General features: G+C 39.5%; 1 protein-coding gene across 1 annotated transcript in view; it reads left to right on the top strand.

Annotated features, from left to right (window-relative positions):
• Window positions 1-21,459, top strand: part of grik4 (glutamate receptor, ionotropic, kainate 4) — a 286,850-nt gene that overhangs the window by 132,213 nt on the left and 133,178 nt on the right. The window contains exon 3 of the mRNA XM_068710683.1: window positions 5,573-5,706. Within this exon, the coding sequence (XP_068566784.1) occupies window positions 5,625-5,706 (82 nt within the window). The 5' untranslated portion in view covers window positions 5,573-5,624. The remainder of the gene's footprint in view (window positions 1-5,572; window positions 5,707-21,459) is intronic.

Here is a 21,459-nt window from a genome sequence, read left to right as displayed (position 1 = left end):
AGGCAAGTCAAACAGCTGTCAGACCATCCTGGTCTGTCAATCGTTGATCTTGCTCATCTTGCCCTGCTGACATAGTGCAGACAACATCGCTGTCTTATTGTCTCACATTGTATAGTGGTTCTTACTGGATGTGGAGTGTTTAACTTTTGGTCTTAGCCGATTGGGCTAAATGAGAGAAAAAGATTAATACCAGATTGGTGTCATGGGATGCAAAACGAATTAGTGCTATAGACAGGTGGTCAACATGATTAATATCTAAGGTCAGATTCCATTTCAGTCAGTCTGTGAGCCATTACCCCCATCAGTGTAGTATATGGTGTGAGGGTCAGAGTAAAAACTGCTGTACTTTATTTATACAGTACAGCATGTTTTAATCTCTAGGAGTGTGTTTAAGTGTGCAGTTAGTCATTTAGTGCAGAAGTTGGATCCTACAATATGAACCTTTTGTCAATGATTATTTTAATCTACTTTCAAGATGCAAATATAGAAATACTGTGCATATTTCCCCCGGTTCTACACACACATTCTCACACAACACAGGGAGCAGCGGGTTGAGATCTGAAAATGAGATTTAGGAAAAATGGTTGTATCTGTATCTGCTCCACACGCTGTATAAATACAATGGCCTATTTATCAACTATGACACTGATACTCAACAGTAGTCTGTGCTGCAAGACTTTCGGTGTCACCCTGTGGCTTTTATAAAAATGTGATTTAACCACAAATTGATTTTCTGTGAGTGAGCGTGAATTACTGTGTTTCTATTGAACAAGCATGGACCAGCAAGTTGAGAAAGATATATTAGTAATTAGTCACAAGGAAGTATGTTATGCCATTCTTAAATATTGTAAATAATGTCCTTTATCAGTCCTTCCAATGTATCTGAGTCTTTTGCCTATTGTTCCAGTTCTTTACATATGCACTAAAACATTAATTTTAATTTTATTTTATTTTATTTATTTCTTGCTAATTACATGTTTTCAGTATTGCGAGTTATTTATAGCTGTTGGGAAGAAAAAAACCTAAATAAACAAGCTGTGGTTATGGGTAAACAGTTGCCTTCTTACACATCCATGTAGAGCAACATTAATATCATGTTTTCTATCACGGCACATATGATCAACACAGCTTCAGATTTGTTGTGTGTTTTCTCTCTCCATTCCCCCTTAGCCATATTTTTTTAAAGTCAAATACAATTTTTTAAAAGGCTTTTAGAATAAGGAAACTACAGTGTACAGTCTGTGTTATACTGTATACCTTCTCACTGTTTTTAAAGCCGTGTTCAGAACAGCTATGATTACACTGCAGTCCCCTTTTCTCTGATTTCATCTCACCATCTCAGCCTGCACTGGCTTTTATGTGAGGAAAGAAACAAAAGAAGTGTTACAATAGCCAGGTTTTATTTCACGATCCTCAGCCTATTCAGTATTCAGGGGAGGCTTATAGTGAAAATGCAATGGGCACAACTCTATACAGTATGATTGCCTGTCTGTCTATTCATGCCAACTCACAGTAAAAGTAATCTGTGCTATTGTTCTCTTCATTCCTCCACAACCCAGTCTCTGCAGGGACTTTTAAAGTTGTTGTCGATTCTGGCGCTCAGGAAGAATCATATTGTCAGGAGGCTTCTGTCCAATGTGTGTGACTAAAAATATCAATAAATACTGCAGGAGTGGCCAGTCCAAATCTAGAATTTTTGTTTTTTATGTGCGGTGCCAGACAGGCAATGTATGATGAACCAAATCTGCCTTAATAATGCCTAGAAATAATTAAAATGGTCATATGGTGGTGGGGATGTTTGGACTTCAGGTATGAAGGGAGGGAGTTTAAAGAGGCTGTCAAAAGCCTAAGAGTGAGAGAGAGGAGGAAATATTGCGACACAGATCATGTTTTGTGTCCATATCCACACAATACAGGAGAAAGTTCTATAAAATCAAAGTTAAAAATAAATACAATACTTGATTTTGCGATCTGTTGGTTTCAAACACAGATAGTTAGTGCATGTGAACTCTGTTGGCACAGATTAGAAATATCTAAGTGATATTCAGCTAAGGATACCAAGGTAATTCACAATTTATTTCCTTTTCCGCAATGCCTTAAGTTTGCCCTAAGTTTGCACCACTTGTTGACTCGTGTGTTATGTGTCTTGGAATCACAATATCTACTGTATGTTTCAAAAGGGCAGTGTGCATTTTAGGCAATTCTGCTACAATAGAGTTGCAATACAGTATAGAGATATGGATCAATCTGTGTTTGCGTGTTTCAGTTCAGATGCTGAACTCAAATTGATATACAAGATTCATGAGTTTTGAAAAACAATGCCAATCATTAAACTCATTCTTCATCTTACACCTGTATTGAGTTTATTGGAATTTGTGTTGAACTTTAAAATGAACAAGCTGATCACAATGAAGAGCCATTAGTGTTACGGATTACATTGACTACCGATCTAAAGCCTGCCAATGCTTTTGTCTCTACTCAATGGTGATTTAGCGAGGAGGCTGCCGCTACATACAGTATCTGAGCAGTATACAGTATTTTTTTCACTTAAAATTTAAGTAAATGAAATAGTGTGTTTGTGCCAGCTGAGTCCATCAAACATGTTGCAGTTGTGTGTGTTAATATCAAGCTAATCTCGAGATATCTTCTCTCTAGTTGCATCTTTCCTGTGCTGCTGTAATAAAACGTAGTGTGGGCCATCAGTTGTTAGTTCGATGAGAGTACTTGATGTTGTTGCTGCTCTAGAGTCAGGCTAATTGAACAATAAAGCAAAGTAATCCTCCTGTGTGCATAACGATACAAGCTGTTTGGAATTTTCAGTACTCAATTAATTTTGGAACATAACTTTCATTTTAATGTTTTTCTCCTTTTTTGAGAACCTCGGGGCAAGGCTTGTGACCGCTGATATTTGCATAGTTTTGCTAGGAAAGGTCTGTGAAATGATCTTGATGTGTTGACAGTCAGATCCAACACTTCCCCAGGGCTCTCATAAGCAATAACTCGGTAAGGTAGGGACCCACATGATCCGTCTTATTGTCCATCACAGGCAGTGAGCCAGCAAACGTTATCAGCAAAATAAACGCTAGGCAGACGAGATTGACATAATCCTGATGTAAACTGTTATTTCACATGGTTTTCACATCGAAAGGGTTGCCAGTATGTGTCATTAACCCTGACATACTTTCTTATGCCGAAAATATAATAATATCTAACATATATATATATAACACAACACTGTTGTTTGTCCCCAAAAAACAGCTTTGTCTCTTTCCTTTTAGTATAGGTTCAGTAAAAACACAGGCAGTTGCAGAGTGAATCTTTTCAGGGTGTAAGGATGGTTACAAACATAAATACACACACCCAGAGAGTTGCATAGAATGATTCTCATAAACTTGTATTACCATATTGCCACCGGCTCATATGGTTTCAAACTAACTGTTTAGAAAGGGCTGAATGCACTTCTTTACTCCCCTATCTAGAACTTAAAATTGGTAGTTGAGAACCAAAAGGCTTGGTGATATTGAATGAACAAAAAGGAACTTTTTTCATACACAGCTAGAGTACAAGGTATACATTATCTAGGACTATGAGATGCTACTGTAGCTATGAATCTGCTCTCTGATGAAGTTTTTTGTCTATGTATTACAGGGCATCTACCTTCAATAGGCTTCTCCGACATCAAACAGATTTTGCAGTGACAGACATGTGATTCAAGAGACCCAGAGAAACGCATGGCCTTGTTGTACATAAGTAACTTACATCAAAACCAAATACTTCTAGTTCTGTGGAACATGACATCATCTGTGTTACCAGTCTGCTGCTGAGATTCATTTCAACAGTGTTATAGTACATGCCAGTAAACAAGTCTGCAGAAGTACACACCTCAGGCCATAAACAAATCAAATGAAAAAAAAACAATGGTTCCTCACACAAAATATAAAAACTCTTCCACTGCACATAGGAGTCTGAACTCCTCTGTTCTGTCCACTGTGTTGTTGTAAACATTCATAACACTTTGGCGAGCTGCCACCAGTTCTTGCAAGACCTCCCCTAGGTCTCCAGACCCCCTCTTTGATTGTTGTCCTTTAGTGAAGTCCAGGTGGCCAGCTGAGACGCTCCAGGTAAACATTTGCCCAAATCCAGAAAACACCCACTACCTCGAGAGACAAATGTGCTAACATTTCTGAAATAACCAAACAAAAAAAAAACACAGTGGAGTGGACTGCCTGCTGATGAAAATTACATTGTGGCTACATTTGCACCTCTGCTGGCTTTGAGCCTGTATGGAAATAGAAGCCCTAGTCTATTGAGTCTGGCTGCGCTAATCTTGCTGCCTGCCATCTTCACAGGTGTATTGTCTGACATTTGGATGCTTTGTCCTCCATGCGTCTAACAAATCAAACTGGCTTCCTATTTTTGGAAAGATGAGTCAAAAGAGAGTTTGTTTGTCCTGTCCTGTCCAAGGTAGAGTCCTTTATTCATTTATTTCCAGTACAATACTGTCAATGTGGTTGCACTGACCTGTAGTGACTGACCTCTCTCAACTTCTTATAAAAACGATCTTTTTTCTGCAACATAAACACTGACAAAAGACAAGACCCTGCCCTCTGTCCCTGCCAAACAGAACCAACCATGCCTTCACTTTATTTAATAAATAAATAATATTATATAGCAAAGACTTACCTCGATAAAAAGAGAACAGGACTTCTATTTATCAAGTATCTAAAAATAATTTCAAGGAATCACAGTTTCTGTGTGTGAATAGTTGTGCAGAACAAAATTGGCATTGATAAGAAAAGGAAAGTCCTCCGTTTTGTGTCCATCGCTGTCCTCAAATCCACAAACCGTGACTTCAAACGCTCCGCAGGGCTGATAATGGGACACGTGATAGAAGCGTGACGAATTAGGGAAAGACTGCTAAGACCCAATAAAGTAGCCAACACGAGTGTCTACATCATCGTTTTTAAAACGTATGCGTTTACAACCTGTCCACACTTGGAGGTAACCCCGGAGTTCTCAAACGTATTCGTCCTCAGGAGCGTTTTCAAACTTATACGTTTTCTCCGGCCTAGTGTGGACGCTCAGTGTAAATGTAGCAAAAGATATGCGTTTCAAAATAGAAGCATACTATTGTGGACATGGCCTTAAGCACAATGCATGCATGTAAGAATAAAGTCAGGGTTTTAGTCTAGACCATCATCAGAACAAATGTTTGGGTCCAAATAGCGCATTATGGAAGGTCCCTGTGTGCTCATCTTTCCCTCTATAACCTCTAAACCCAAGAAGCAAACTTACTCTTACTCAATAACACAGAAAAAACAGCAATGACGCAAGAAAAGTAATCAACTCTTTCATTGGCCTCAGATTCACTAAGCAGCTGTTCCACAACCTCACTAACAGATTCCGAGCATGCAACAATAGAGATGGACAGATAGAGAGAGAGAGAGAGCGATAAGGAAAAACATTGTATATCTGCAGTTCAAACAGTCTGCTGCACAGCTCTGGCTTTTGTGTGTCCCTCTTCATGTTGGTTGATGCATAAATGGTGTGCTCTTTTTTGTATATTTTTCAGGTGGCTGTGACAGGGGCACCCCCGGGGCAGGACCCATGAGGAGTCATAGAAGATGCTCACAGCCTGGGCGCTTCTGCTCTTCTTAGCCATGTGGGTGAGAAGAACCTCTGGTGGCCCGCTCTCCTTCAGAATAGGTAAATGTGTATGACTAAATTGCAATATTGTACAGTCTGGTAGCAATGAAAAAACTGTTGCAGATTTTGAATGGTTTAGAGAGAGAGAGAGAGAGAGAGAGAGAGAGAGAGAGAGATATTAATATTAATTGAAAAAATATGTGAATGAATGAATTTCCAATTGTAATGATCAAGTTTGTGTTTAAAGCAAATTGCTGTTTAAGTTTCAGCTCAAATTGATGGAACAGTCTAACTTCACAGTCTCTAATGGGAAAATTGGCTGAAGGAATTCAATCAAAAGAATAACCCATGTTTCCCCAGTCACATATGGCTTGAGGTATCAAGTGGCTAAAAACGTTGTGTGGATATAACACAGTCCTAATTGGCTCTGAAATACAATAGGCCCAGCATAGACAAAAAACTAATTTGTTCTATGGTGCATTGCTGAGAGAAATTAATAAAATACCTGTGTAGAGTTGAATCATTTAAGGTCTATTTGACAATATATCATAGACATCCATTGCACAAATATAATAACACTTTATTTCTCAAATGTCTAATAGATATCAACAGATTTTTAATCCAAGTGGAACTAGTCTGTTTGGAATATGTAACCATAACCATTACATTATAACATATATTGCCAGTGTTGAACGTCAACACTGGACCATTTAAAATAGTAAATAGTATGTTTAATATAATTTATGGCTAAGTCATTGGCATTGTTACACCAGCAGTTTGAATAGTTTAACACAATAGCACGAAGTCTAGCAGAAACCACTGTGATATTCTCCTTCTGGAAATTGTGGCAGATTGCTGGACCACGGTTGATACTGACTAGACGTTGCAGCTGAGAGGGCATGGTTCAAAAGTCTCATAACCTGCCAGAGTCTGTTGGTAACCAATGGGACTTTTTCCTTCTTGTTATTATTCTCCTACAGTCAGCAGGCCGCTGACACCCTGTCACTAGTTCCCCTGTCCACCAAACGTTTGACTGACACTCTCTTTATTTATTTATTTATTTATGTATAGACCTCTTGTCTTTGGTGTGTGTGTGTGTGTGTGTGTGTGTGTGTGTGTGTGTGTGTGTGTGTGTGTGTGTGTGTGTGTGTGTACTGTATATTGAAACAAATAGGTAGGAGAGGTAAACAAAACAGCTCACAGACTGTCATCCCATCGTGGTCTATGAGTGGCTTGTTTTAAATTCAAAGCACGGTTGTCAACTTTCAGGAACAGGCAGCTGAGAGGAAGATTTGTCAGGAAAAAAGGGTGGAGGTTAATAACTTAACATCAATATACACAGCCCCATGTGGTTATTGTAAGGCTATTTAAACATTAAGTAAAGTCAAACAGGTAAAAGTATTGAAAACAAATAGTTTGCCTTTGTGCAAGCTAGTCTCTTCTCGAGCCGTGAACTGAATCCAGGAGATTATAAAACTGCAGTGCAGTGCACTCATTTCTGGAAGAATGTGTTTCAGTAATGATGAAAACATTATTTAGTTTAACTCAGAGACATTTCCAGCTTTACAGGCTCATAAATGCATATTGGATCTTTAGTGCAGCCTATTTCTGATCTTTCCCTTTGATCTTGACTTCTCCTATTGTGTGAGAGAATCTATTTATCCCTCCAGTATTTGGAGCCTTGACAAAGTTAATTTAACTTTCAACTTGAAACAGTATCTTTTTCTGTCATTTCTTATTTTTGAGCAAGACATGTTTTGTGTCATTCTCCTGTCTGCTCCGTGTTTCACAGCTCTGACAGCACAGCTAAGGATTTTTGTTGGTTTTGCATATGATGCCTCAAATCAACACAGGTTCAAAGTTTATTGTAGCAACAAGACCAAGAACAAATCTTTACTTTTTCGTGAATATTGTTGAATAAATGACTCTGCATTCTCCTCCACCTTCACCTGATTTTACAAAAGCATCTCCGCAGCGATGGTATTTTGTTTGATGTTTATCTCAGTCATGTTGCATCGTTGCTGGATAATTAAGCATCAACCTGTTGCTTTTCTTCTAATGTCCTCTACTCACAGCACCAGTCTCTTTGCAAGAGTAATGTCAGTATGTGTTTGTTTGTGCTCTACTTGAGTATGTGTGTGTGTGTGTGTGTGTGTGTGTGCGTGCGTGCGTGCGTGCGTGCGTGCGTGCGTGCGTGCGTGCGTGCGTGTGTGTGTGTGCGCGTGCGTGTGTTTATGCACAAGGCAGTACAAGGCCCTAGATATGCAAAAGCAAAGACGCAGACTGCCACACACACATTTCAAGGCACACCAAGGCACACAAACAACCACATACCCCCAAACACCACAACAAACTCCCTGCCATTTGTGCTCCGGGAGATGGTATTTAACGTGGCTGCCCCTCGAGTCCTGCCTGGCTGGCGTAATGTCACTGTCTGGCCTTCTCTGAATGTATCTGGGCCAAAAACAACCTCCCGCCCCTGCCACATTCCCGCCTGGACCATTCGACAGCCAGCAGCAAGCTCAGTGAGGAACTTATCTTTGTCTCTGCTGTGTTGTTGGCAAATCTGAGGATAAAATGGACTTTCATTTACAAATCACTTGGCATGTATGGTAGGTCTACATGCCCCCTGATAGACCTTCTGATTGGTAAGATAGGTACAAATAAAAGGTTACTTTAATTGTATTGTTCCCCTGCGGTGTAAACTTCTGGTGTTGTTGGAAGTTGTTTCAGCATAATGATAGATTAATTAAAGCGGTATTGATTCAAGAGAGTAGAAATAATTGAATTTGCGTCAGTATAGCTTCTAATAGGAAATACCACACAGACAAGCAATGTTTTAACTAATTATGAATAGCATTTAATTGACTAGATCAAGGAGATGAAGGAATGAAATATATTAGGTGAAATCAATTCACACAATGACAGAACATCCTCTTATTGATTCAGACATGGGACTACATGAGTAAAACATTTAAACAAGAGAAGATTTGCATAATATTACATTAAAATCCTTGTTCACTACCATATGGTGCAGCTTTTTGTTATGGGTGGTATTCCCTCATTAGTAAAGTGAAAAAGCATCTGCCATCTTTCTTCCAGCCGAATAAGCGACTGCTTATGCTAACACACATCACTGCTACGAGCTGGTGTGTGTTACAGGGAGTGAACATGTAGGAAAATAGTCAGAAGAACCACATTAGAGCTACATTCGTCAACACTGTCAATTTTCTATGACACTGCAGAGCCCTCACTCCATAAACGACTCATGCACAGACACACACACACACACACATACACACACTGCCTCTGTCCAGTTCAATATCAGAATATAAAAGACAATTATTTGTAAATCAAAGGCAGTAGGAAGTGTCACCGGAGACAGATTGTTTTTCTGTCTTTCAGCACCTGTTGAAAAAAACTAAATAAGAAAAGTAGTAGCAAAGCAAAATTGTGTAAAGTGATCATTAAGGTTTTAATCCTGCTTTTTTTCTTTCTTTAGCATGATTAACTATTTGACTTCATATCAAGGGATACCAAATCAGAGTTTGACAGACAGGTAGAGGATGTTTCTGTTCACATCAGGTTCTCTCTGCTCTCTGAAGCCCTCAGAATGTTTCCTAGCGTTGGTCTTTACCACAGGGAAGGTCTTCTTTGAGACCAACGTTACATCTGAGTCGGCTCACACAAATGCCATGAAATTTCAGGCTTTGGAAATATTTTTTAGAGCATGTGTAGTCTCTCTGTAACCAGAGAGTATGGATTAATATCTAGTGTTATGGAAATGAATCCATTGCTAATGATTTGCTAAATATTCATGTATGGATCAATCAATGACCTGTTTTTACTGTGTGCATGTTATTCCACTTTTAAATCTATCAATATGTAGTATGTTTCATTGAATATCATTGAATCTAATTTCAAGACATACAGTATGTATGTATTGTCAATATACAACCATTTACTTGGAATGAGTTATGCAAGGGGTGGCAGGGGAATCTAATAAAAACAGATATTGCCACTGACATTTCATGAAAAATCACATTTCCTATTTGTGGGTCCTCGGGGACACCTCGGGAGCTAGGCTGTCTATGTTTGTTGGTTTTCTTTGCCCATTTTTTCATTAAGTTGTTTAGCCTCCCAGATGCCCAGGGGCGTCCTTAACAGATGCCTGTAAGTCATCAACTTCCTCCTCTCAATGCAAAAATGCAATATTTTCATTCCGCAATCATCCCAATTTGCTTCCCACCTATAGGGAATTACATATTATGTAATTTTGGCCTTTTATATCCATAACGGTTTTGACGATTTCTGCTTGGATTAAAATGAGAGCATATCTTTTGTATAACACATGCGAGTGAAAAACACGTCTGATACACTTGCAGCCTAGACAGGAGATTAGCCAATTGTAAGATGTATTCATGCAATCAAACATTAAAGCAAAGGTTATCGCAGACACACCTGGCAGAGTTCTGCACTATAAAAATGGTTTTGAAGTTGTTTGTTTTCAAATGTAAAATTAGCAGTACGGTAGCATTTCACTGTCACCCTTTTATTAACAATCATTGATAGACTTTGTATATGATTTCTGTAATACAAAAGGGTGATGTACATTAATGTATTTCATACTGTGCCAAACTAGAAAACGTTCAACATTAGAATGTATTGGTTTGTTCTTTTACCATGATTTATGTAATAGTATATTTTTTGGAATAAGTACATTGCTCAGCTCTATTTTGTCATTTCCAGATACTTTTTTTAATATTCAGTGTATAAATTCCACATATGATTGTTTCTATAGTTGTTAAATATCAATATAGAGTTGTATCTCAGTACTTGTGAAAACAGCTATTTTTTGACAGACAACATTGTTTCAAATGTTGAAACATCTGACGCATAACTATATTAATCAATTATGCACTTAATGAAGTTTGCATTAGTTCAGGTGGAAGAGTGGGTCGTCCTTCAATGAGCGGATCGGTGGTGTGTTGCCAAGTGTTTGAATGGGTATGAATATGGGCAGGTGGCACCTTGCATGGTGGCCCCTGCCATCAGTGTATGCAAGGGTGAATGACATGTAGTGTTAAAGCACTTTGAGTAATCGGAAGACTAGCAAAGTGCTTTACAAGTCCATTTACCAAGTCCGGAGGTCATGTCATCAGCTGACAATCAATTTATACAATTATCCCCAATCAAGTTTGACACCTAATTGACCCTTTGCTAAGTCCCGCCCCTTTCAATCATAGCGTAAAAAAAAAATAGACAATATGCAGGAAGTGCAATAAGTGACAGTGTGGGCTCCATGGTCAGTTTGACAGAGTAGCAGTGAGTGGTGGGGTTTAGCGAATGGTTAATAAGACAACTCGTAAGGTCAAACTTCAGACACAAATAAATACTGGGGCAATCATGTTCTGAAAAACCTGCTGCCGTACTCACAACTCACTCACACAGCAAAAAATCTAGCCTGAGGTTTGTTAAACGTAAAATGTTCCTAAAATTACACTAAAACAACACTTACAGAGCATCCGTGAGTATTGAGGGAGCAGCAACCAGACTGACTCCACAGGAAAATGTCAGACAAATCTTTTTTTGCCTCTTTGCTCCCTTTTTCACACTCAGTAGGAGAACACGTTAGAGGATTCTTGGTGGGCTAAATTCAATTGGCTTCACTTTCTCAGCAGCAGAGGATGAGTTTGCACCATCTTTACCCAGCCTCTCAAGACTGGCATCACTTCAGTTGTTATTCAGGGTGGGATGCAGTTTATCGTGAGATAGATGTAAGGAAGGCAAAACGCACTAAGTATGATGTAGTGAATCATTGGAGACTCCTTGTTAACAATATACTCAATAAAACTACATACACTAGCTCTCAGTCTTTAAGTTGTAACCACAGGGGAAGTCCTCATAAAAATGCAGTTGTGTGTACTACCTGTAACCATACATTACACACAGAAATATCAAACAACACTTTTTTTGTTCTGTGATTTGGGATTTTGTGTTATTTCAGACTCGGCACTCAGTGTAACAAAATTATTGATCACAATACATCAAATACATTTTTCACATTTAATGCAGTTTTTCGAAATTATTTATTTTCAACATTAATGGTGCAGCTACAAGCTACAGTATGGTCAAGGTATAGTAAAGCTGAGGCAAGTAAAACACCAGTGTGACGGTAGTGGTTGTGGTTTTAAAAAGTACTCATTGTTTCAAACTTGCACTTTGGCATGAAAGTCATACATGCCACATGCTCATCAATTACAGTACACCTCCTTCTTTTTCTTTGCTACATAAAGGGCACGCCGCTCCCTGCACTGATGTGGGCATTGGACATACAACATATACTGCAAAATCATCCAGTATGAACACAATGTCTAGGGATACTGGGCTGGTGTGTGTGCATGTGTATGGTCTTGTATGTGTGCACACATGTACTGTCCTTTATGTGTGTCCAGTCACTTAGGGCATGTAGACTCTAATAGCGTAATTAGCCCTGCTGAGCTAATACCGACAAGACAGCAGCAGCACTGTCAATTCCCTCAGTTCAACCCCCTGCACACTCACAGTGACTTATTTAGGCTGGCTGCTAGAGCCACCATGGCTTAGTCATTGTTGCCCTTGCCTCCAGTTAGGTTTGGTTTGCCCTGAAATACTCTTGACTTTAGTTGGCATCTATGAACTCATTTAACTCACTATCACTTGAACAACAGGGAAGAGGGCGTGTTGGAAAGGAACGAGAGTAAAGTACTGTGAGAGAAGTTCCATGTGTTGTTTTGAATTGTAGCCAAAGTTCCTCTGAAGTGACATTTTCACACATTTCTTATGAACGGAGGCTAAAGCAGAGACTGATGTCCAGCTGAGAAGCCATGTGAGTAGACTTCATGATTAATCTCCCTGCTTGTAATTACTGAACAATGTGTTGTGCAAGTCATTAGCTTAATCACACTCAGACATGTGGACGCACAAGCTACAGGGCACATCCGAGCTAAACTCCTTTTTAGGTGACCACTTGTTACATGAGCCACCTGCCTAGTTCTCTCTATTTCACTAAGATACCAGCAAATGTAATGAGGAAATATCAGAAAGAAAAAGGAGCTTGATTAAATAACAGTGTGTGTGCCTGGAGGCAACAATGTCCTTTGTTGCAGGATATGTTTCCTCAGAAGTCAGTCACCCAATTTGAATGGTTGCTCAAGACTTTATGGGAGAAAATTGTATGTTTTGAGTCAAATGGAGCCCATGTACATGCAGAGGCGTCATCTGAAAGGGGGGAAGTTCATGATTAATCTCTAAGGTTTTAATTACCAGGGCAGGTGCTGGGACCAATTGTTTAGTTAATGGCAGGAATGGCAGATAGGAGTGATGTAATGCAATTATGCACACTACTTTGCTCCTGAGTTTACCACATCAATTATTTAGTCGATCTGATAAAGTCACTGTACACAGGCATGTGGTGTGTGTATGTGTGTATACTTAGTTTCAATCACACACAAAACACACCCTCCTGATTTAATGTATTCTCACTGGGATTGATAAAGACAAATTCAAATGAATCTTTTCTCATTTGCACACACTATATGCGCTCATAAAAAAATGATTCTCCATCCTCAGCTACACACACAAACATGAAAACATTGGTACTTAAATTATTAACAAACTAATTACAAGCTGTGGGGTGATGTTTGTGGATGTGTAATGGAGCTTGCCACATGCTGCGATGGAAGGCATGAACTTTGTTCATACAAAATGAGCGCTTGAACAGTATTGTAAGTACTGTGTGCTTTATAGTCTTGCCATGGAATGAAGGCTATAACCAGTGCATTCTACAGCAGAATCATGGAATGAGGTGAATGCTGGTATGGAGATTCCACAGTATTTATATTGGTCTATAGCCTTTATTTATTAAATATTAAGTTTAGCTGTCGATGAATTCTTAACACTGAATGGCTGGAGTAATGTGATATTGAATGTACACAAGAGCATTAACTCCATTTGCACACTTGAATTTAATTGCATTTGCACGTATGATAAACTGAACTAATGTGAGGTATTTTGAAGAAGCAATATCAGTTTAATATAGGATCAGTGATACAAGCAAAGTACATACTGCCTTTATGAAAGTTAGGATGATGATGACCAATGATGCCAATGATATGCTTAATGTGTGGTGCATTGACATACCTATTACAATGTCTAAACAAAGAATTAACTTTAATCCCTGCCTATGAAATCAGCACTTGTATACCTCTGGATTATGGTAAAACTGCTATAGCAAGCTGTCTTTACAGACTACTCATCTCATCTCTCATCTCATCTCATCTTCAACCGCTTATCCAGGATCGGGTCGCGAGGGCAACAGCTCCAGCAAGGGACCCCAAACTTCCCTTTCCCGGGCCACATCAGCCAGCTCTGACTGGGGGATCCCGAGGCGCTCCCAGGCCAGTTTGGAGATATAGTCCCTCCACCTGGTCCTGGGCCTCCCTCGGGGTCTCCTCCCAGCTGGTCGTGCCTGGAACACCTCCCTAGGGAGGCGCCCAGGTGGCATCCTTACCAGATGCCCGAACCACCTCAACTGGCTCCTTTCCACGCAAAGGAGCAGCGGTTCTACTCCAAGTCCCTCACGGATGACCGAACTTCTCACCCTATCTCTAAGGGAGATGCCAGCCACCCTCCTGGGGAAACCCATTTCGGCCGCTTGTACCCGCGATCTAATTCTTTCGGTCATGAACCAGTCCACATGACCATAGGTGAGGGTAGGAACGAAGATTGCCCGGTAGATAGAGAGCTTTGCCTTGCGGCTCAGCTCTCTTTTCGTCACAACGGTGCGGTAGAGTGACTGCAATACCGCCCCAGCTGCTCCGATTCTCCGGCCAATCTCATTTACAGACTACTGGTAAAGCAATATTCGCATTCCCATATGTATGTTGAAACAGGTTATACTTGATGTAAATATTCCTTCTGTCCATGCTAGTTGTTAAAACAAGCCTTCCTAATGCACTTCCAATGGAAGAGGTTGGGGACAAAATCTGCAGTCCTCATTCCCCACAAAAACAAGTTTTTTTCTCAATGTAATATATACTTCAGCAGTCTGAGTTCATCAAATCATCAAAGTATCTTTTAAAGTCAAATTTTGTAAAGAACAGAAGTCCCCTAACAATAATTTCCGTTGGAGGTGCGGTAAAACAAGTAATTTAGTTCTGAAAAGAATAACATTGGAAAATACTCACTTCATTTGTCTAACTCACTGCTGAGGCCTCAAATTCAAAAGTTACGATAAAATTTAGAATGTATTTTGGCACAGGAAAAGGAATTTTGTGGAATTTGTCCCCATCACATTACTAAGGTATAAATTCACTATAACCTTGAGCTGGCACCTGACTATTGTTTTAAAACAAGCTCACATAGTTTATCCTTTACAATGTCAAAAAATATGCAATTTATAATGTATCAAGAATTTGATTGCAACGGATTTCTTGCAACTCAACATTAATCAAGTTGAATGTATTGTTTTTTCCCCCAGTCAGCTATCATCCTATCCCTGAAACATTGGTAACCACTGTTTCTCTTTCATCATCTCACATCGTCACATTTTGCCTCAGAAACTCAGGCGGTACATTAAACCAGCGAGTGTTTGATTCCTTCCTGTTTCTCCGAATACAGAACTCAGATGTGACATTTCATGTCCACCTAAGAGGGACATTGTGACTCATGCATTCATTTCATATCCCTTAGATTTGTTTCAGTCCCTGTTAACTTGCAGAGGCAACACATTAATACCCTGCCCTGCATAGAAGAAGCAGGAAAGATTTTCCCTTTGTTTATTATTATTCATTCCAGATTTGCACCTTCCAACACTGCATCACCCAGACAAGGACATCAATTTCCTCTTAGCAGTAGCTGTTTTTGTGCAGCGGATCTTGACTCTCCTCGTCCATTACAGTCGGTGCATTGTGGAGAGAGCACTGCTCTTCAAAGAAATTAGAGGAGATGATTTGATTAGTCATGATTGATGCCAAACAAACACTGGTAATTTATTCCCCCTGTCAAACAATTTTACACCTGCAGCATGCTGTGTGCACCACTGCTGTGATAACATCTTTGGTCTCAAAATAACTAAATATGTGTTGCCTCGGCCAACCATGCAAGCTCAACGAACTTGTGCCAGTGCTTGCGCTTATGCCTTGATTCATGAAAATGTAGCTATTAATACTGAAAGTGTGGTGTTTTTCCGCCTGTGGAGAGCTATTATCTACTGGCAGGTAGCAGGAAAAACAGCTTTTGTTGACTGGGTTTTGATGAGAGCAGAACAACACAACATCAATGCCAGTGACATACAGATGAATACACAAGCTCATACATATACAGTACTTAGGCATCAACAGGCGCAGGCATTTCCTCTCTCTTTAGCTGTCTCTATCTGGATATTTTTAACTGTGCTGCCAGTAAACTTAAACTTGTCTGATGTCTGCTCATTTAGCTGCTTGTTACAGTGATAAGATCTGTATGCTTAGACGGCTACAGCAGTAGTGGCTGTTACATTGTGTTTTGTATCACTTGAACACAACATTACTTATTAAAAAGCAGAACCTCAGCAGTATTATTGATAATGTGGGTTTGAAGAATGCTACAATGGAACCAACTAATTTTCACATAATGTCACTAACATAAAACATTGTTTTGTTTTTATTTCCTTTTTAGAAACAAATAAATGAGTCCTGCCAGAGACAACTAGAAAGTGGCTTACCAGTATTTCTTGTTTGTTAATGGAGAAAATAGCAATGCACCATTTTAAAATGTTTTCATGAAATTAAATTTATCTTGAAATGTCATAGTTTTGTCCTGGTCACCTAAAATGGTTTAAAGCAAAGTTGTTGCTTTTTATACCTTTCCATCTCTATAATGGCATCTATAGAATTGGAAGTAATGATAGCCCTTAATATTGAAGGTGGTTATGTTCAGGGATGACAGGATGGTAGTGTGGGTCCCATTCACATTTTAACCGATACCTGGAGTTCGGCAATGGTTAACCAACAGTACCTTTTTTTGGTACTCTACTCTCACTGTAATGATAAAAATGTAATTTAAGTTTTGATTTATCTGTCCAAAGTCCTTTAATTTAAACATTTTACACACCACACCAAATAAAACTCGTCCCTACAACCTCTAGCCTGTCAGTGTGTGAGTAGAAGCACATGTGAGACCTGTTGCCTGGCCAGCTCTGGATTTCACATTAGAAATTATCCAGCAAGTGTTGTCTGTGTCAAGTTTTGAAAAAAATGTAACCACACTTGCGACCTCTTTCAGGTTAGGCGTGGCTTGGCACATTCGGTGTGTTCTTATTTTTTCCCCGTGGCGGACGGGGTTCTAACAAAAATAGTCAGTGAAAATGATCTGGTCATTGTCATATTGACAGCATACCAGCAACCAGCATTACACCATTAACTAAAGTTCCAATGTCTATATCTGCAGAATATGTCACAGATATGACATGAAAACATACAAATACCTATTTTTAACTAAGCAAATTAATAGCCCCCTAGCGTTTCTATGGATAAAATCCTTTCATTCATTAATGCAAGACGTTTCCATGAGTGATTTTCACGGCTCAATGAATTAGCGGAGTATATGGTAGTTATAGAAACCTCACATAGGCTATAATGATAATGTTAGTAAGTTAACTGTGACTAACAAATGGTTGACATTACAGCAAACTATCCCTGTTCAATTCATTCTAGAGAAGAATCTTCACTGTATTTCACACACGCACACACACACACACACACACTTGTAGCACATGTACACATTGTCCTTGCTGTATGGGCAGAGAAGCATGTACGGCTATATAGCTCAATTTGGCGGCAGCATGCTGAAGCTAATGGGCGTGGGCTTGGAACATAACAGACAGTTTGAATGGGATTTGCTCCATTACTGCAGAAAAACACCAGTAATAGTTGAGATTAGAGCACTGGGGAGATATAGCCTGGTGCTATGGCCAAACAGTTTCATTGACCTATCATAGATGTTGTTTTTTCTCTCATGTTTTCTCTGCCTCATTTCAGTGGCTGGGGGCTGTGAGACGGTGCAGCAGGGAATTTTTATTATTTCTCTCTGAAGTGTAATTCATTTTTTTTATACAGTATGGTTTCTTATTTTCCTTTATTTCTCTCAATTCGTATTTTCCAAATCCTCTTGTGCTGCGTGTTACTGTTGACCTGCAGAGGGTAAAGATGGTCAAGTGTCTCCTCCAGTTCATGTGGAGTCAACAGCTGCAACACTTCATCTGACATGGAGCTTCACAGAGGTTCACTCTATCCCCCCGGGTCCGAGCCCTCTCTATACAGGCACCATGACCAATAGTAACAATTGCTAGTGCAACAGCAGGGACATAATCTGTCTGCAGGCCTTGTGGAGGCGGGCGAGTGCTGAAATCTGTGGGCCAGCTGGGTGTCTTGGGTAGTGGTAAACATTTTAGGCCATGTCCAATATTTTCTGGCTGTGTTTTTACAAACTGAAATAGCTTCAATAACATACTTTGAAAAGTATTTATCCTTGAGTTGTCATCATTTTCACTTCCGTGTCAGATGGTGAGACAAGACGACAGACAGAATTAATACAAAATTCAAAAAAGTTTTTCTTTTATGCTAAAAAGATAAACATACCAATACAAAGATGACTTCTTGAGGATCAGTACAACATCTTTAATACAACTGTTTTCAGAACAGCTATCTGAGTAAACAACCATAGTAAACAAATGCTTCATATTTAAGAAATACAGGGTGCATTCAATTATTGAAATGCCAAGGCCATTTTTAAAATGTATTACAGTAGCCTCAGAAATGGGTGTTGGCTCAACAACATGACACAAAATAGCAAAACAGTCTACTGGGGCATCATGTTTAATGCATTAGGGATGTTGAAAAGGAAGCATAACCTCTGAATTCAGCCTGCTACTCTGGTGGTTTACTAAATTTGATTACATTTGCTGTCTGTGCACCTTTGGTTGGTAACTTGCACATCTGATATGCATACAATCAATAGCGCAGTAGTGGAGTTGGGACCATTTATAATTTACCTTTGTAATCAACATTTTCTAAAGCACTACTGCTGGATTTAACATTTACCAAAAAATGTTTCAGATGAGATGCTTGCAGTGTATCAGTCCCAGTAGTCCGTTAATACCGACCTCCTAATAACCAGTTGGCGTATTTGCACACTGATTTGATTCCTGTGCTCTGCTGTCAAATGCCTTTTCTTATCTCATCCATCCATTTTGTACCTGCATGAGCAAATTATCCACACACACACGTGTGCATATGGAGACCCCTCTCCCATGGTGTAAACACACTCCTCCCTTGACACCCAGTTCTGCCATTCCCACTCCATTATGCCACATCTTTGATCATGGCTCACAGTGAAGAGTTTGGCGAGTCCTCAGAGCGTCCCTCACCAGCTGTTGCCAGGCCCTCTGCCATTACAATCGGCTGGCACTGCCATCGGCAGCTGCCACCCTTGCCTGGAGCGCCACCTCTTTCTACGCAGTGTGTAAGTGTGTGCACCTACCTGTGTGCTAACACAAATGTGTGCATTCACTAGCCCCCATCCATCTTCTTATCTGTCGGTACATCTGTATAGCATTACCTGCTGTTAATGGTTCATTTACCAGACTCTTCTCCAGGAGGCAAGGGATGGCTGCTTGCTTAATAGTTTACTAACCTTGGGAGGGACTTTTAGTTAGCTTGTTTGCAGCTCTAGGTATGTTTTTTTTTATTAAATATGTTTCTGTTTGTGAGGAAACAGCAGAGCTCAACAGTTATGATTTGGTCACAGAAAATAGGATTCCACTTAAGCAAGTGAGACTGATCAATAAGACTTCTGTCTTGAGGGATGATGGTAGTGAGCCTTTAGAAACAAACTGTGGTTGCTGTAAGGCAACATAATCTTATTTTTTTTCTTGATCAAACTTTTTGCTGCCATGTAGTGGTATCAATAGTCCCCAGTTAATTATGCTTCTGTGATTGTTGCCTAGTGACTACATCCAAGTCTGTTTAGTGTTTATATTGTACATTTACATAAGAAATGTAAACTTACAATAGAAATTACTTAATGATATATCTCATTTAAAATTCCTTGAAGTTGAAATAAGAGTTGAAGGTTAGGGGAAAGGAAATATTGGAGATATGGATAATACGGATGGATCTTATAAAAAAAAGGAGTGGAGGTTGGTTTATGTAAAACAGTGGCAACATAAGAATATAGCAAGAACAAATAAAACATGATTGAGGACATAAACGGTTTGCTATCAGCCAGAAAAAAAACAATGTTTCTTTTAAGCAGCACCAGAAGGTGAGGATACATGATTTAAAAAAAATCTGTTGATGATATTTTCTTTTTGCCTGAAAAATCAAAGGAAAGAAAAAATAGCTGGACTAAAAAAAGACAGATAGATTGCAATAAAATCGGTCTGATGTTGACCAGAGTGCAGTACTCAAGTTGTGTGATTGTGCTTCAGTTTAATTGTGGATATTTTCAGCTGACAAACAGAATGGTCTCATTCTTTTCTTTGTAAAAACTGTTTAGCGAGTCAATTTACAATATTGTTTTCACATCTGATTATTTGGACTCGAAGCAGTAGTTTAGAGTTAACACTCTATGTGATACCAAAGCACACATTGCAACCACAGAATATACAACGTTAAAAAAACGGACACAATTTTTGCCTTGCCAGTAAAAACATAATTATGTATTTTCATGAAATAAACTCAAAGGAAGAGGACTATTTTGATGTGGATTAACATTCATTCAAATATTTTGGCTCTTCACATTTTATTTTTCCATTCTTTTGGCCATACATTTTACAATAAAACAATATAAACAGTGCAATTGCATCAAGCATTAAATAACATTTTTCTATCGTTTCTGATTTCAAATGTGCCACTGCATAGTACTTTGAGTAATAACATTTCAGTTATCATACATCCAATGAGTTAAAAAGTAAGGAGCTCTGACCAGTAAACAGCAAAGAATCTGTGGTCGGAATGGACCACAGATTTGACGGAATAAGGTACAGGTGGTGGAGAAATGACAAATTACACGGCAGGACATCATTGACACTGTTGATAAGATAAGCACAGGCACAATTAAACACACACACACACACACACACACACACACACACACACACACACACACACACACACACACATTCACTACTGGGACTCTAGGGCAGTGTTGCAGTCTATTAACTGTGTACAGACAGGTAGGCTATTTTCACTGTGCAGCCAACTGTGTTATTAACTCGCTCTGCACTGAATCAATTGACAGGTCTCCAGGTGTCACTGTGTGTTAGCATGCGTGTTTGCGTAGCTTTTCTCCTTTCCTCTTCTGCCTCTCCAGTCTCCATCACCGGCTCTCTGACTGCTCAGGGTCAGTGGATGATTGTCCCTCTTGTATTTCTCCTATCTTCTTACCTAAGATTACACAGAGTGCTGTCCTGTAGGGAAGCGCCATGGATTACCGTCCACTCCCGCTCACCCGTGTCCTCTCCTGTCCTGTCCCCGGGTTCCCCACCTTATCAGCTGCATACACATTGGTCCACTGGTCCTATTACAACCCTCGACGACAGAAGCATATTGCCCTTTTTGTTTCTTACTCGCACACACTCAAGCAGAGCTACAAGTGCACACTCACACACAGAAGGCTTTTCCAGCATCAGGACAGCACACAGTGTTTATCCTTAGAGATCCCTTGAGGCCTGCCAGTTACATTTTCAACCCTGCTGTTCTCTTCTCTAGGGAAACCTCTATAGCATGATAA

This window comes from Cebidichthys violaceus, unplaced genomic scaffold (assembly GCF_023349555.1).
Source record: "Cebidichthys violaceus isolate CVI_PGR_0920_01 unplaced genomic scaffold, fCebVio1.0.p SCAF_1, whole genome shotgun sequence".
Lineage (NCBI taxonomy): Eukaryota > Metazoa > Chordata > Actinopteri > Perciformes > Stichaeidae > Cebidichthys > Cebidichthys violaceus.
Note: the sequence above shows the minus strand (reverse complement) of the source record. Positions and strands in the feature narration are given on the sequence as shown.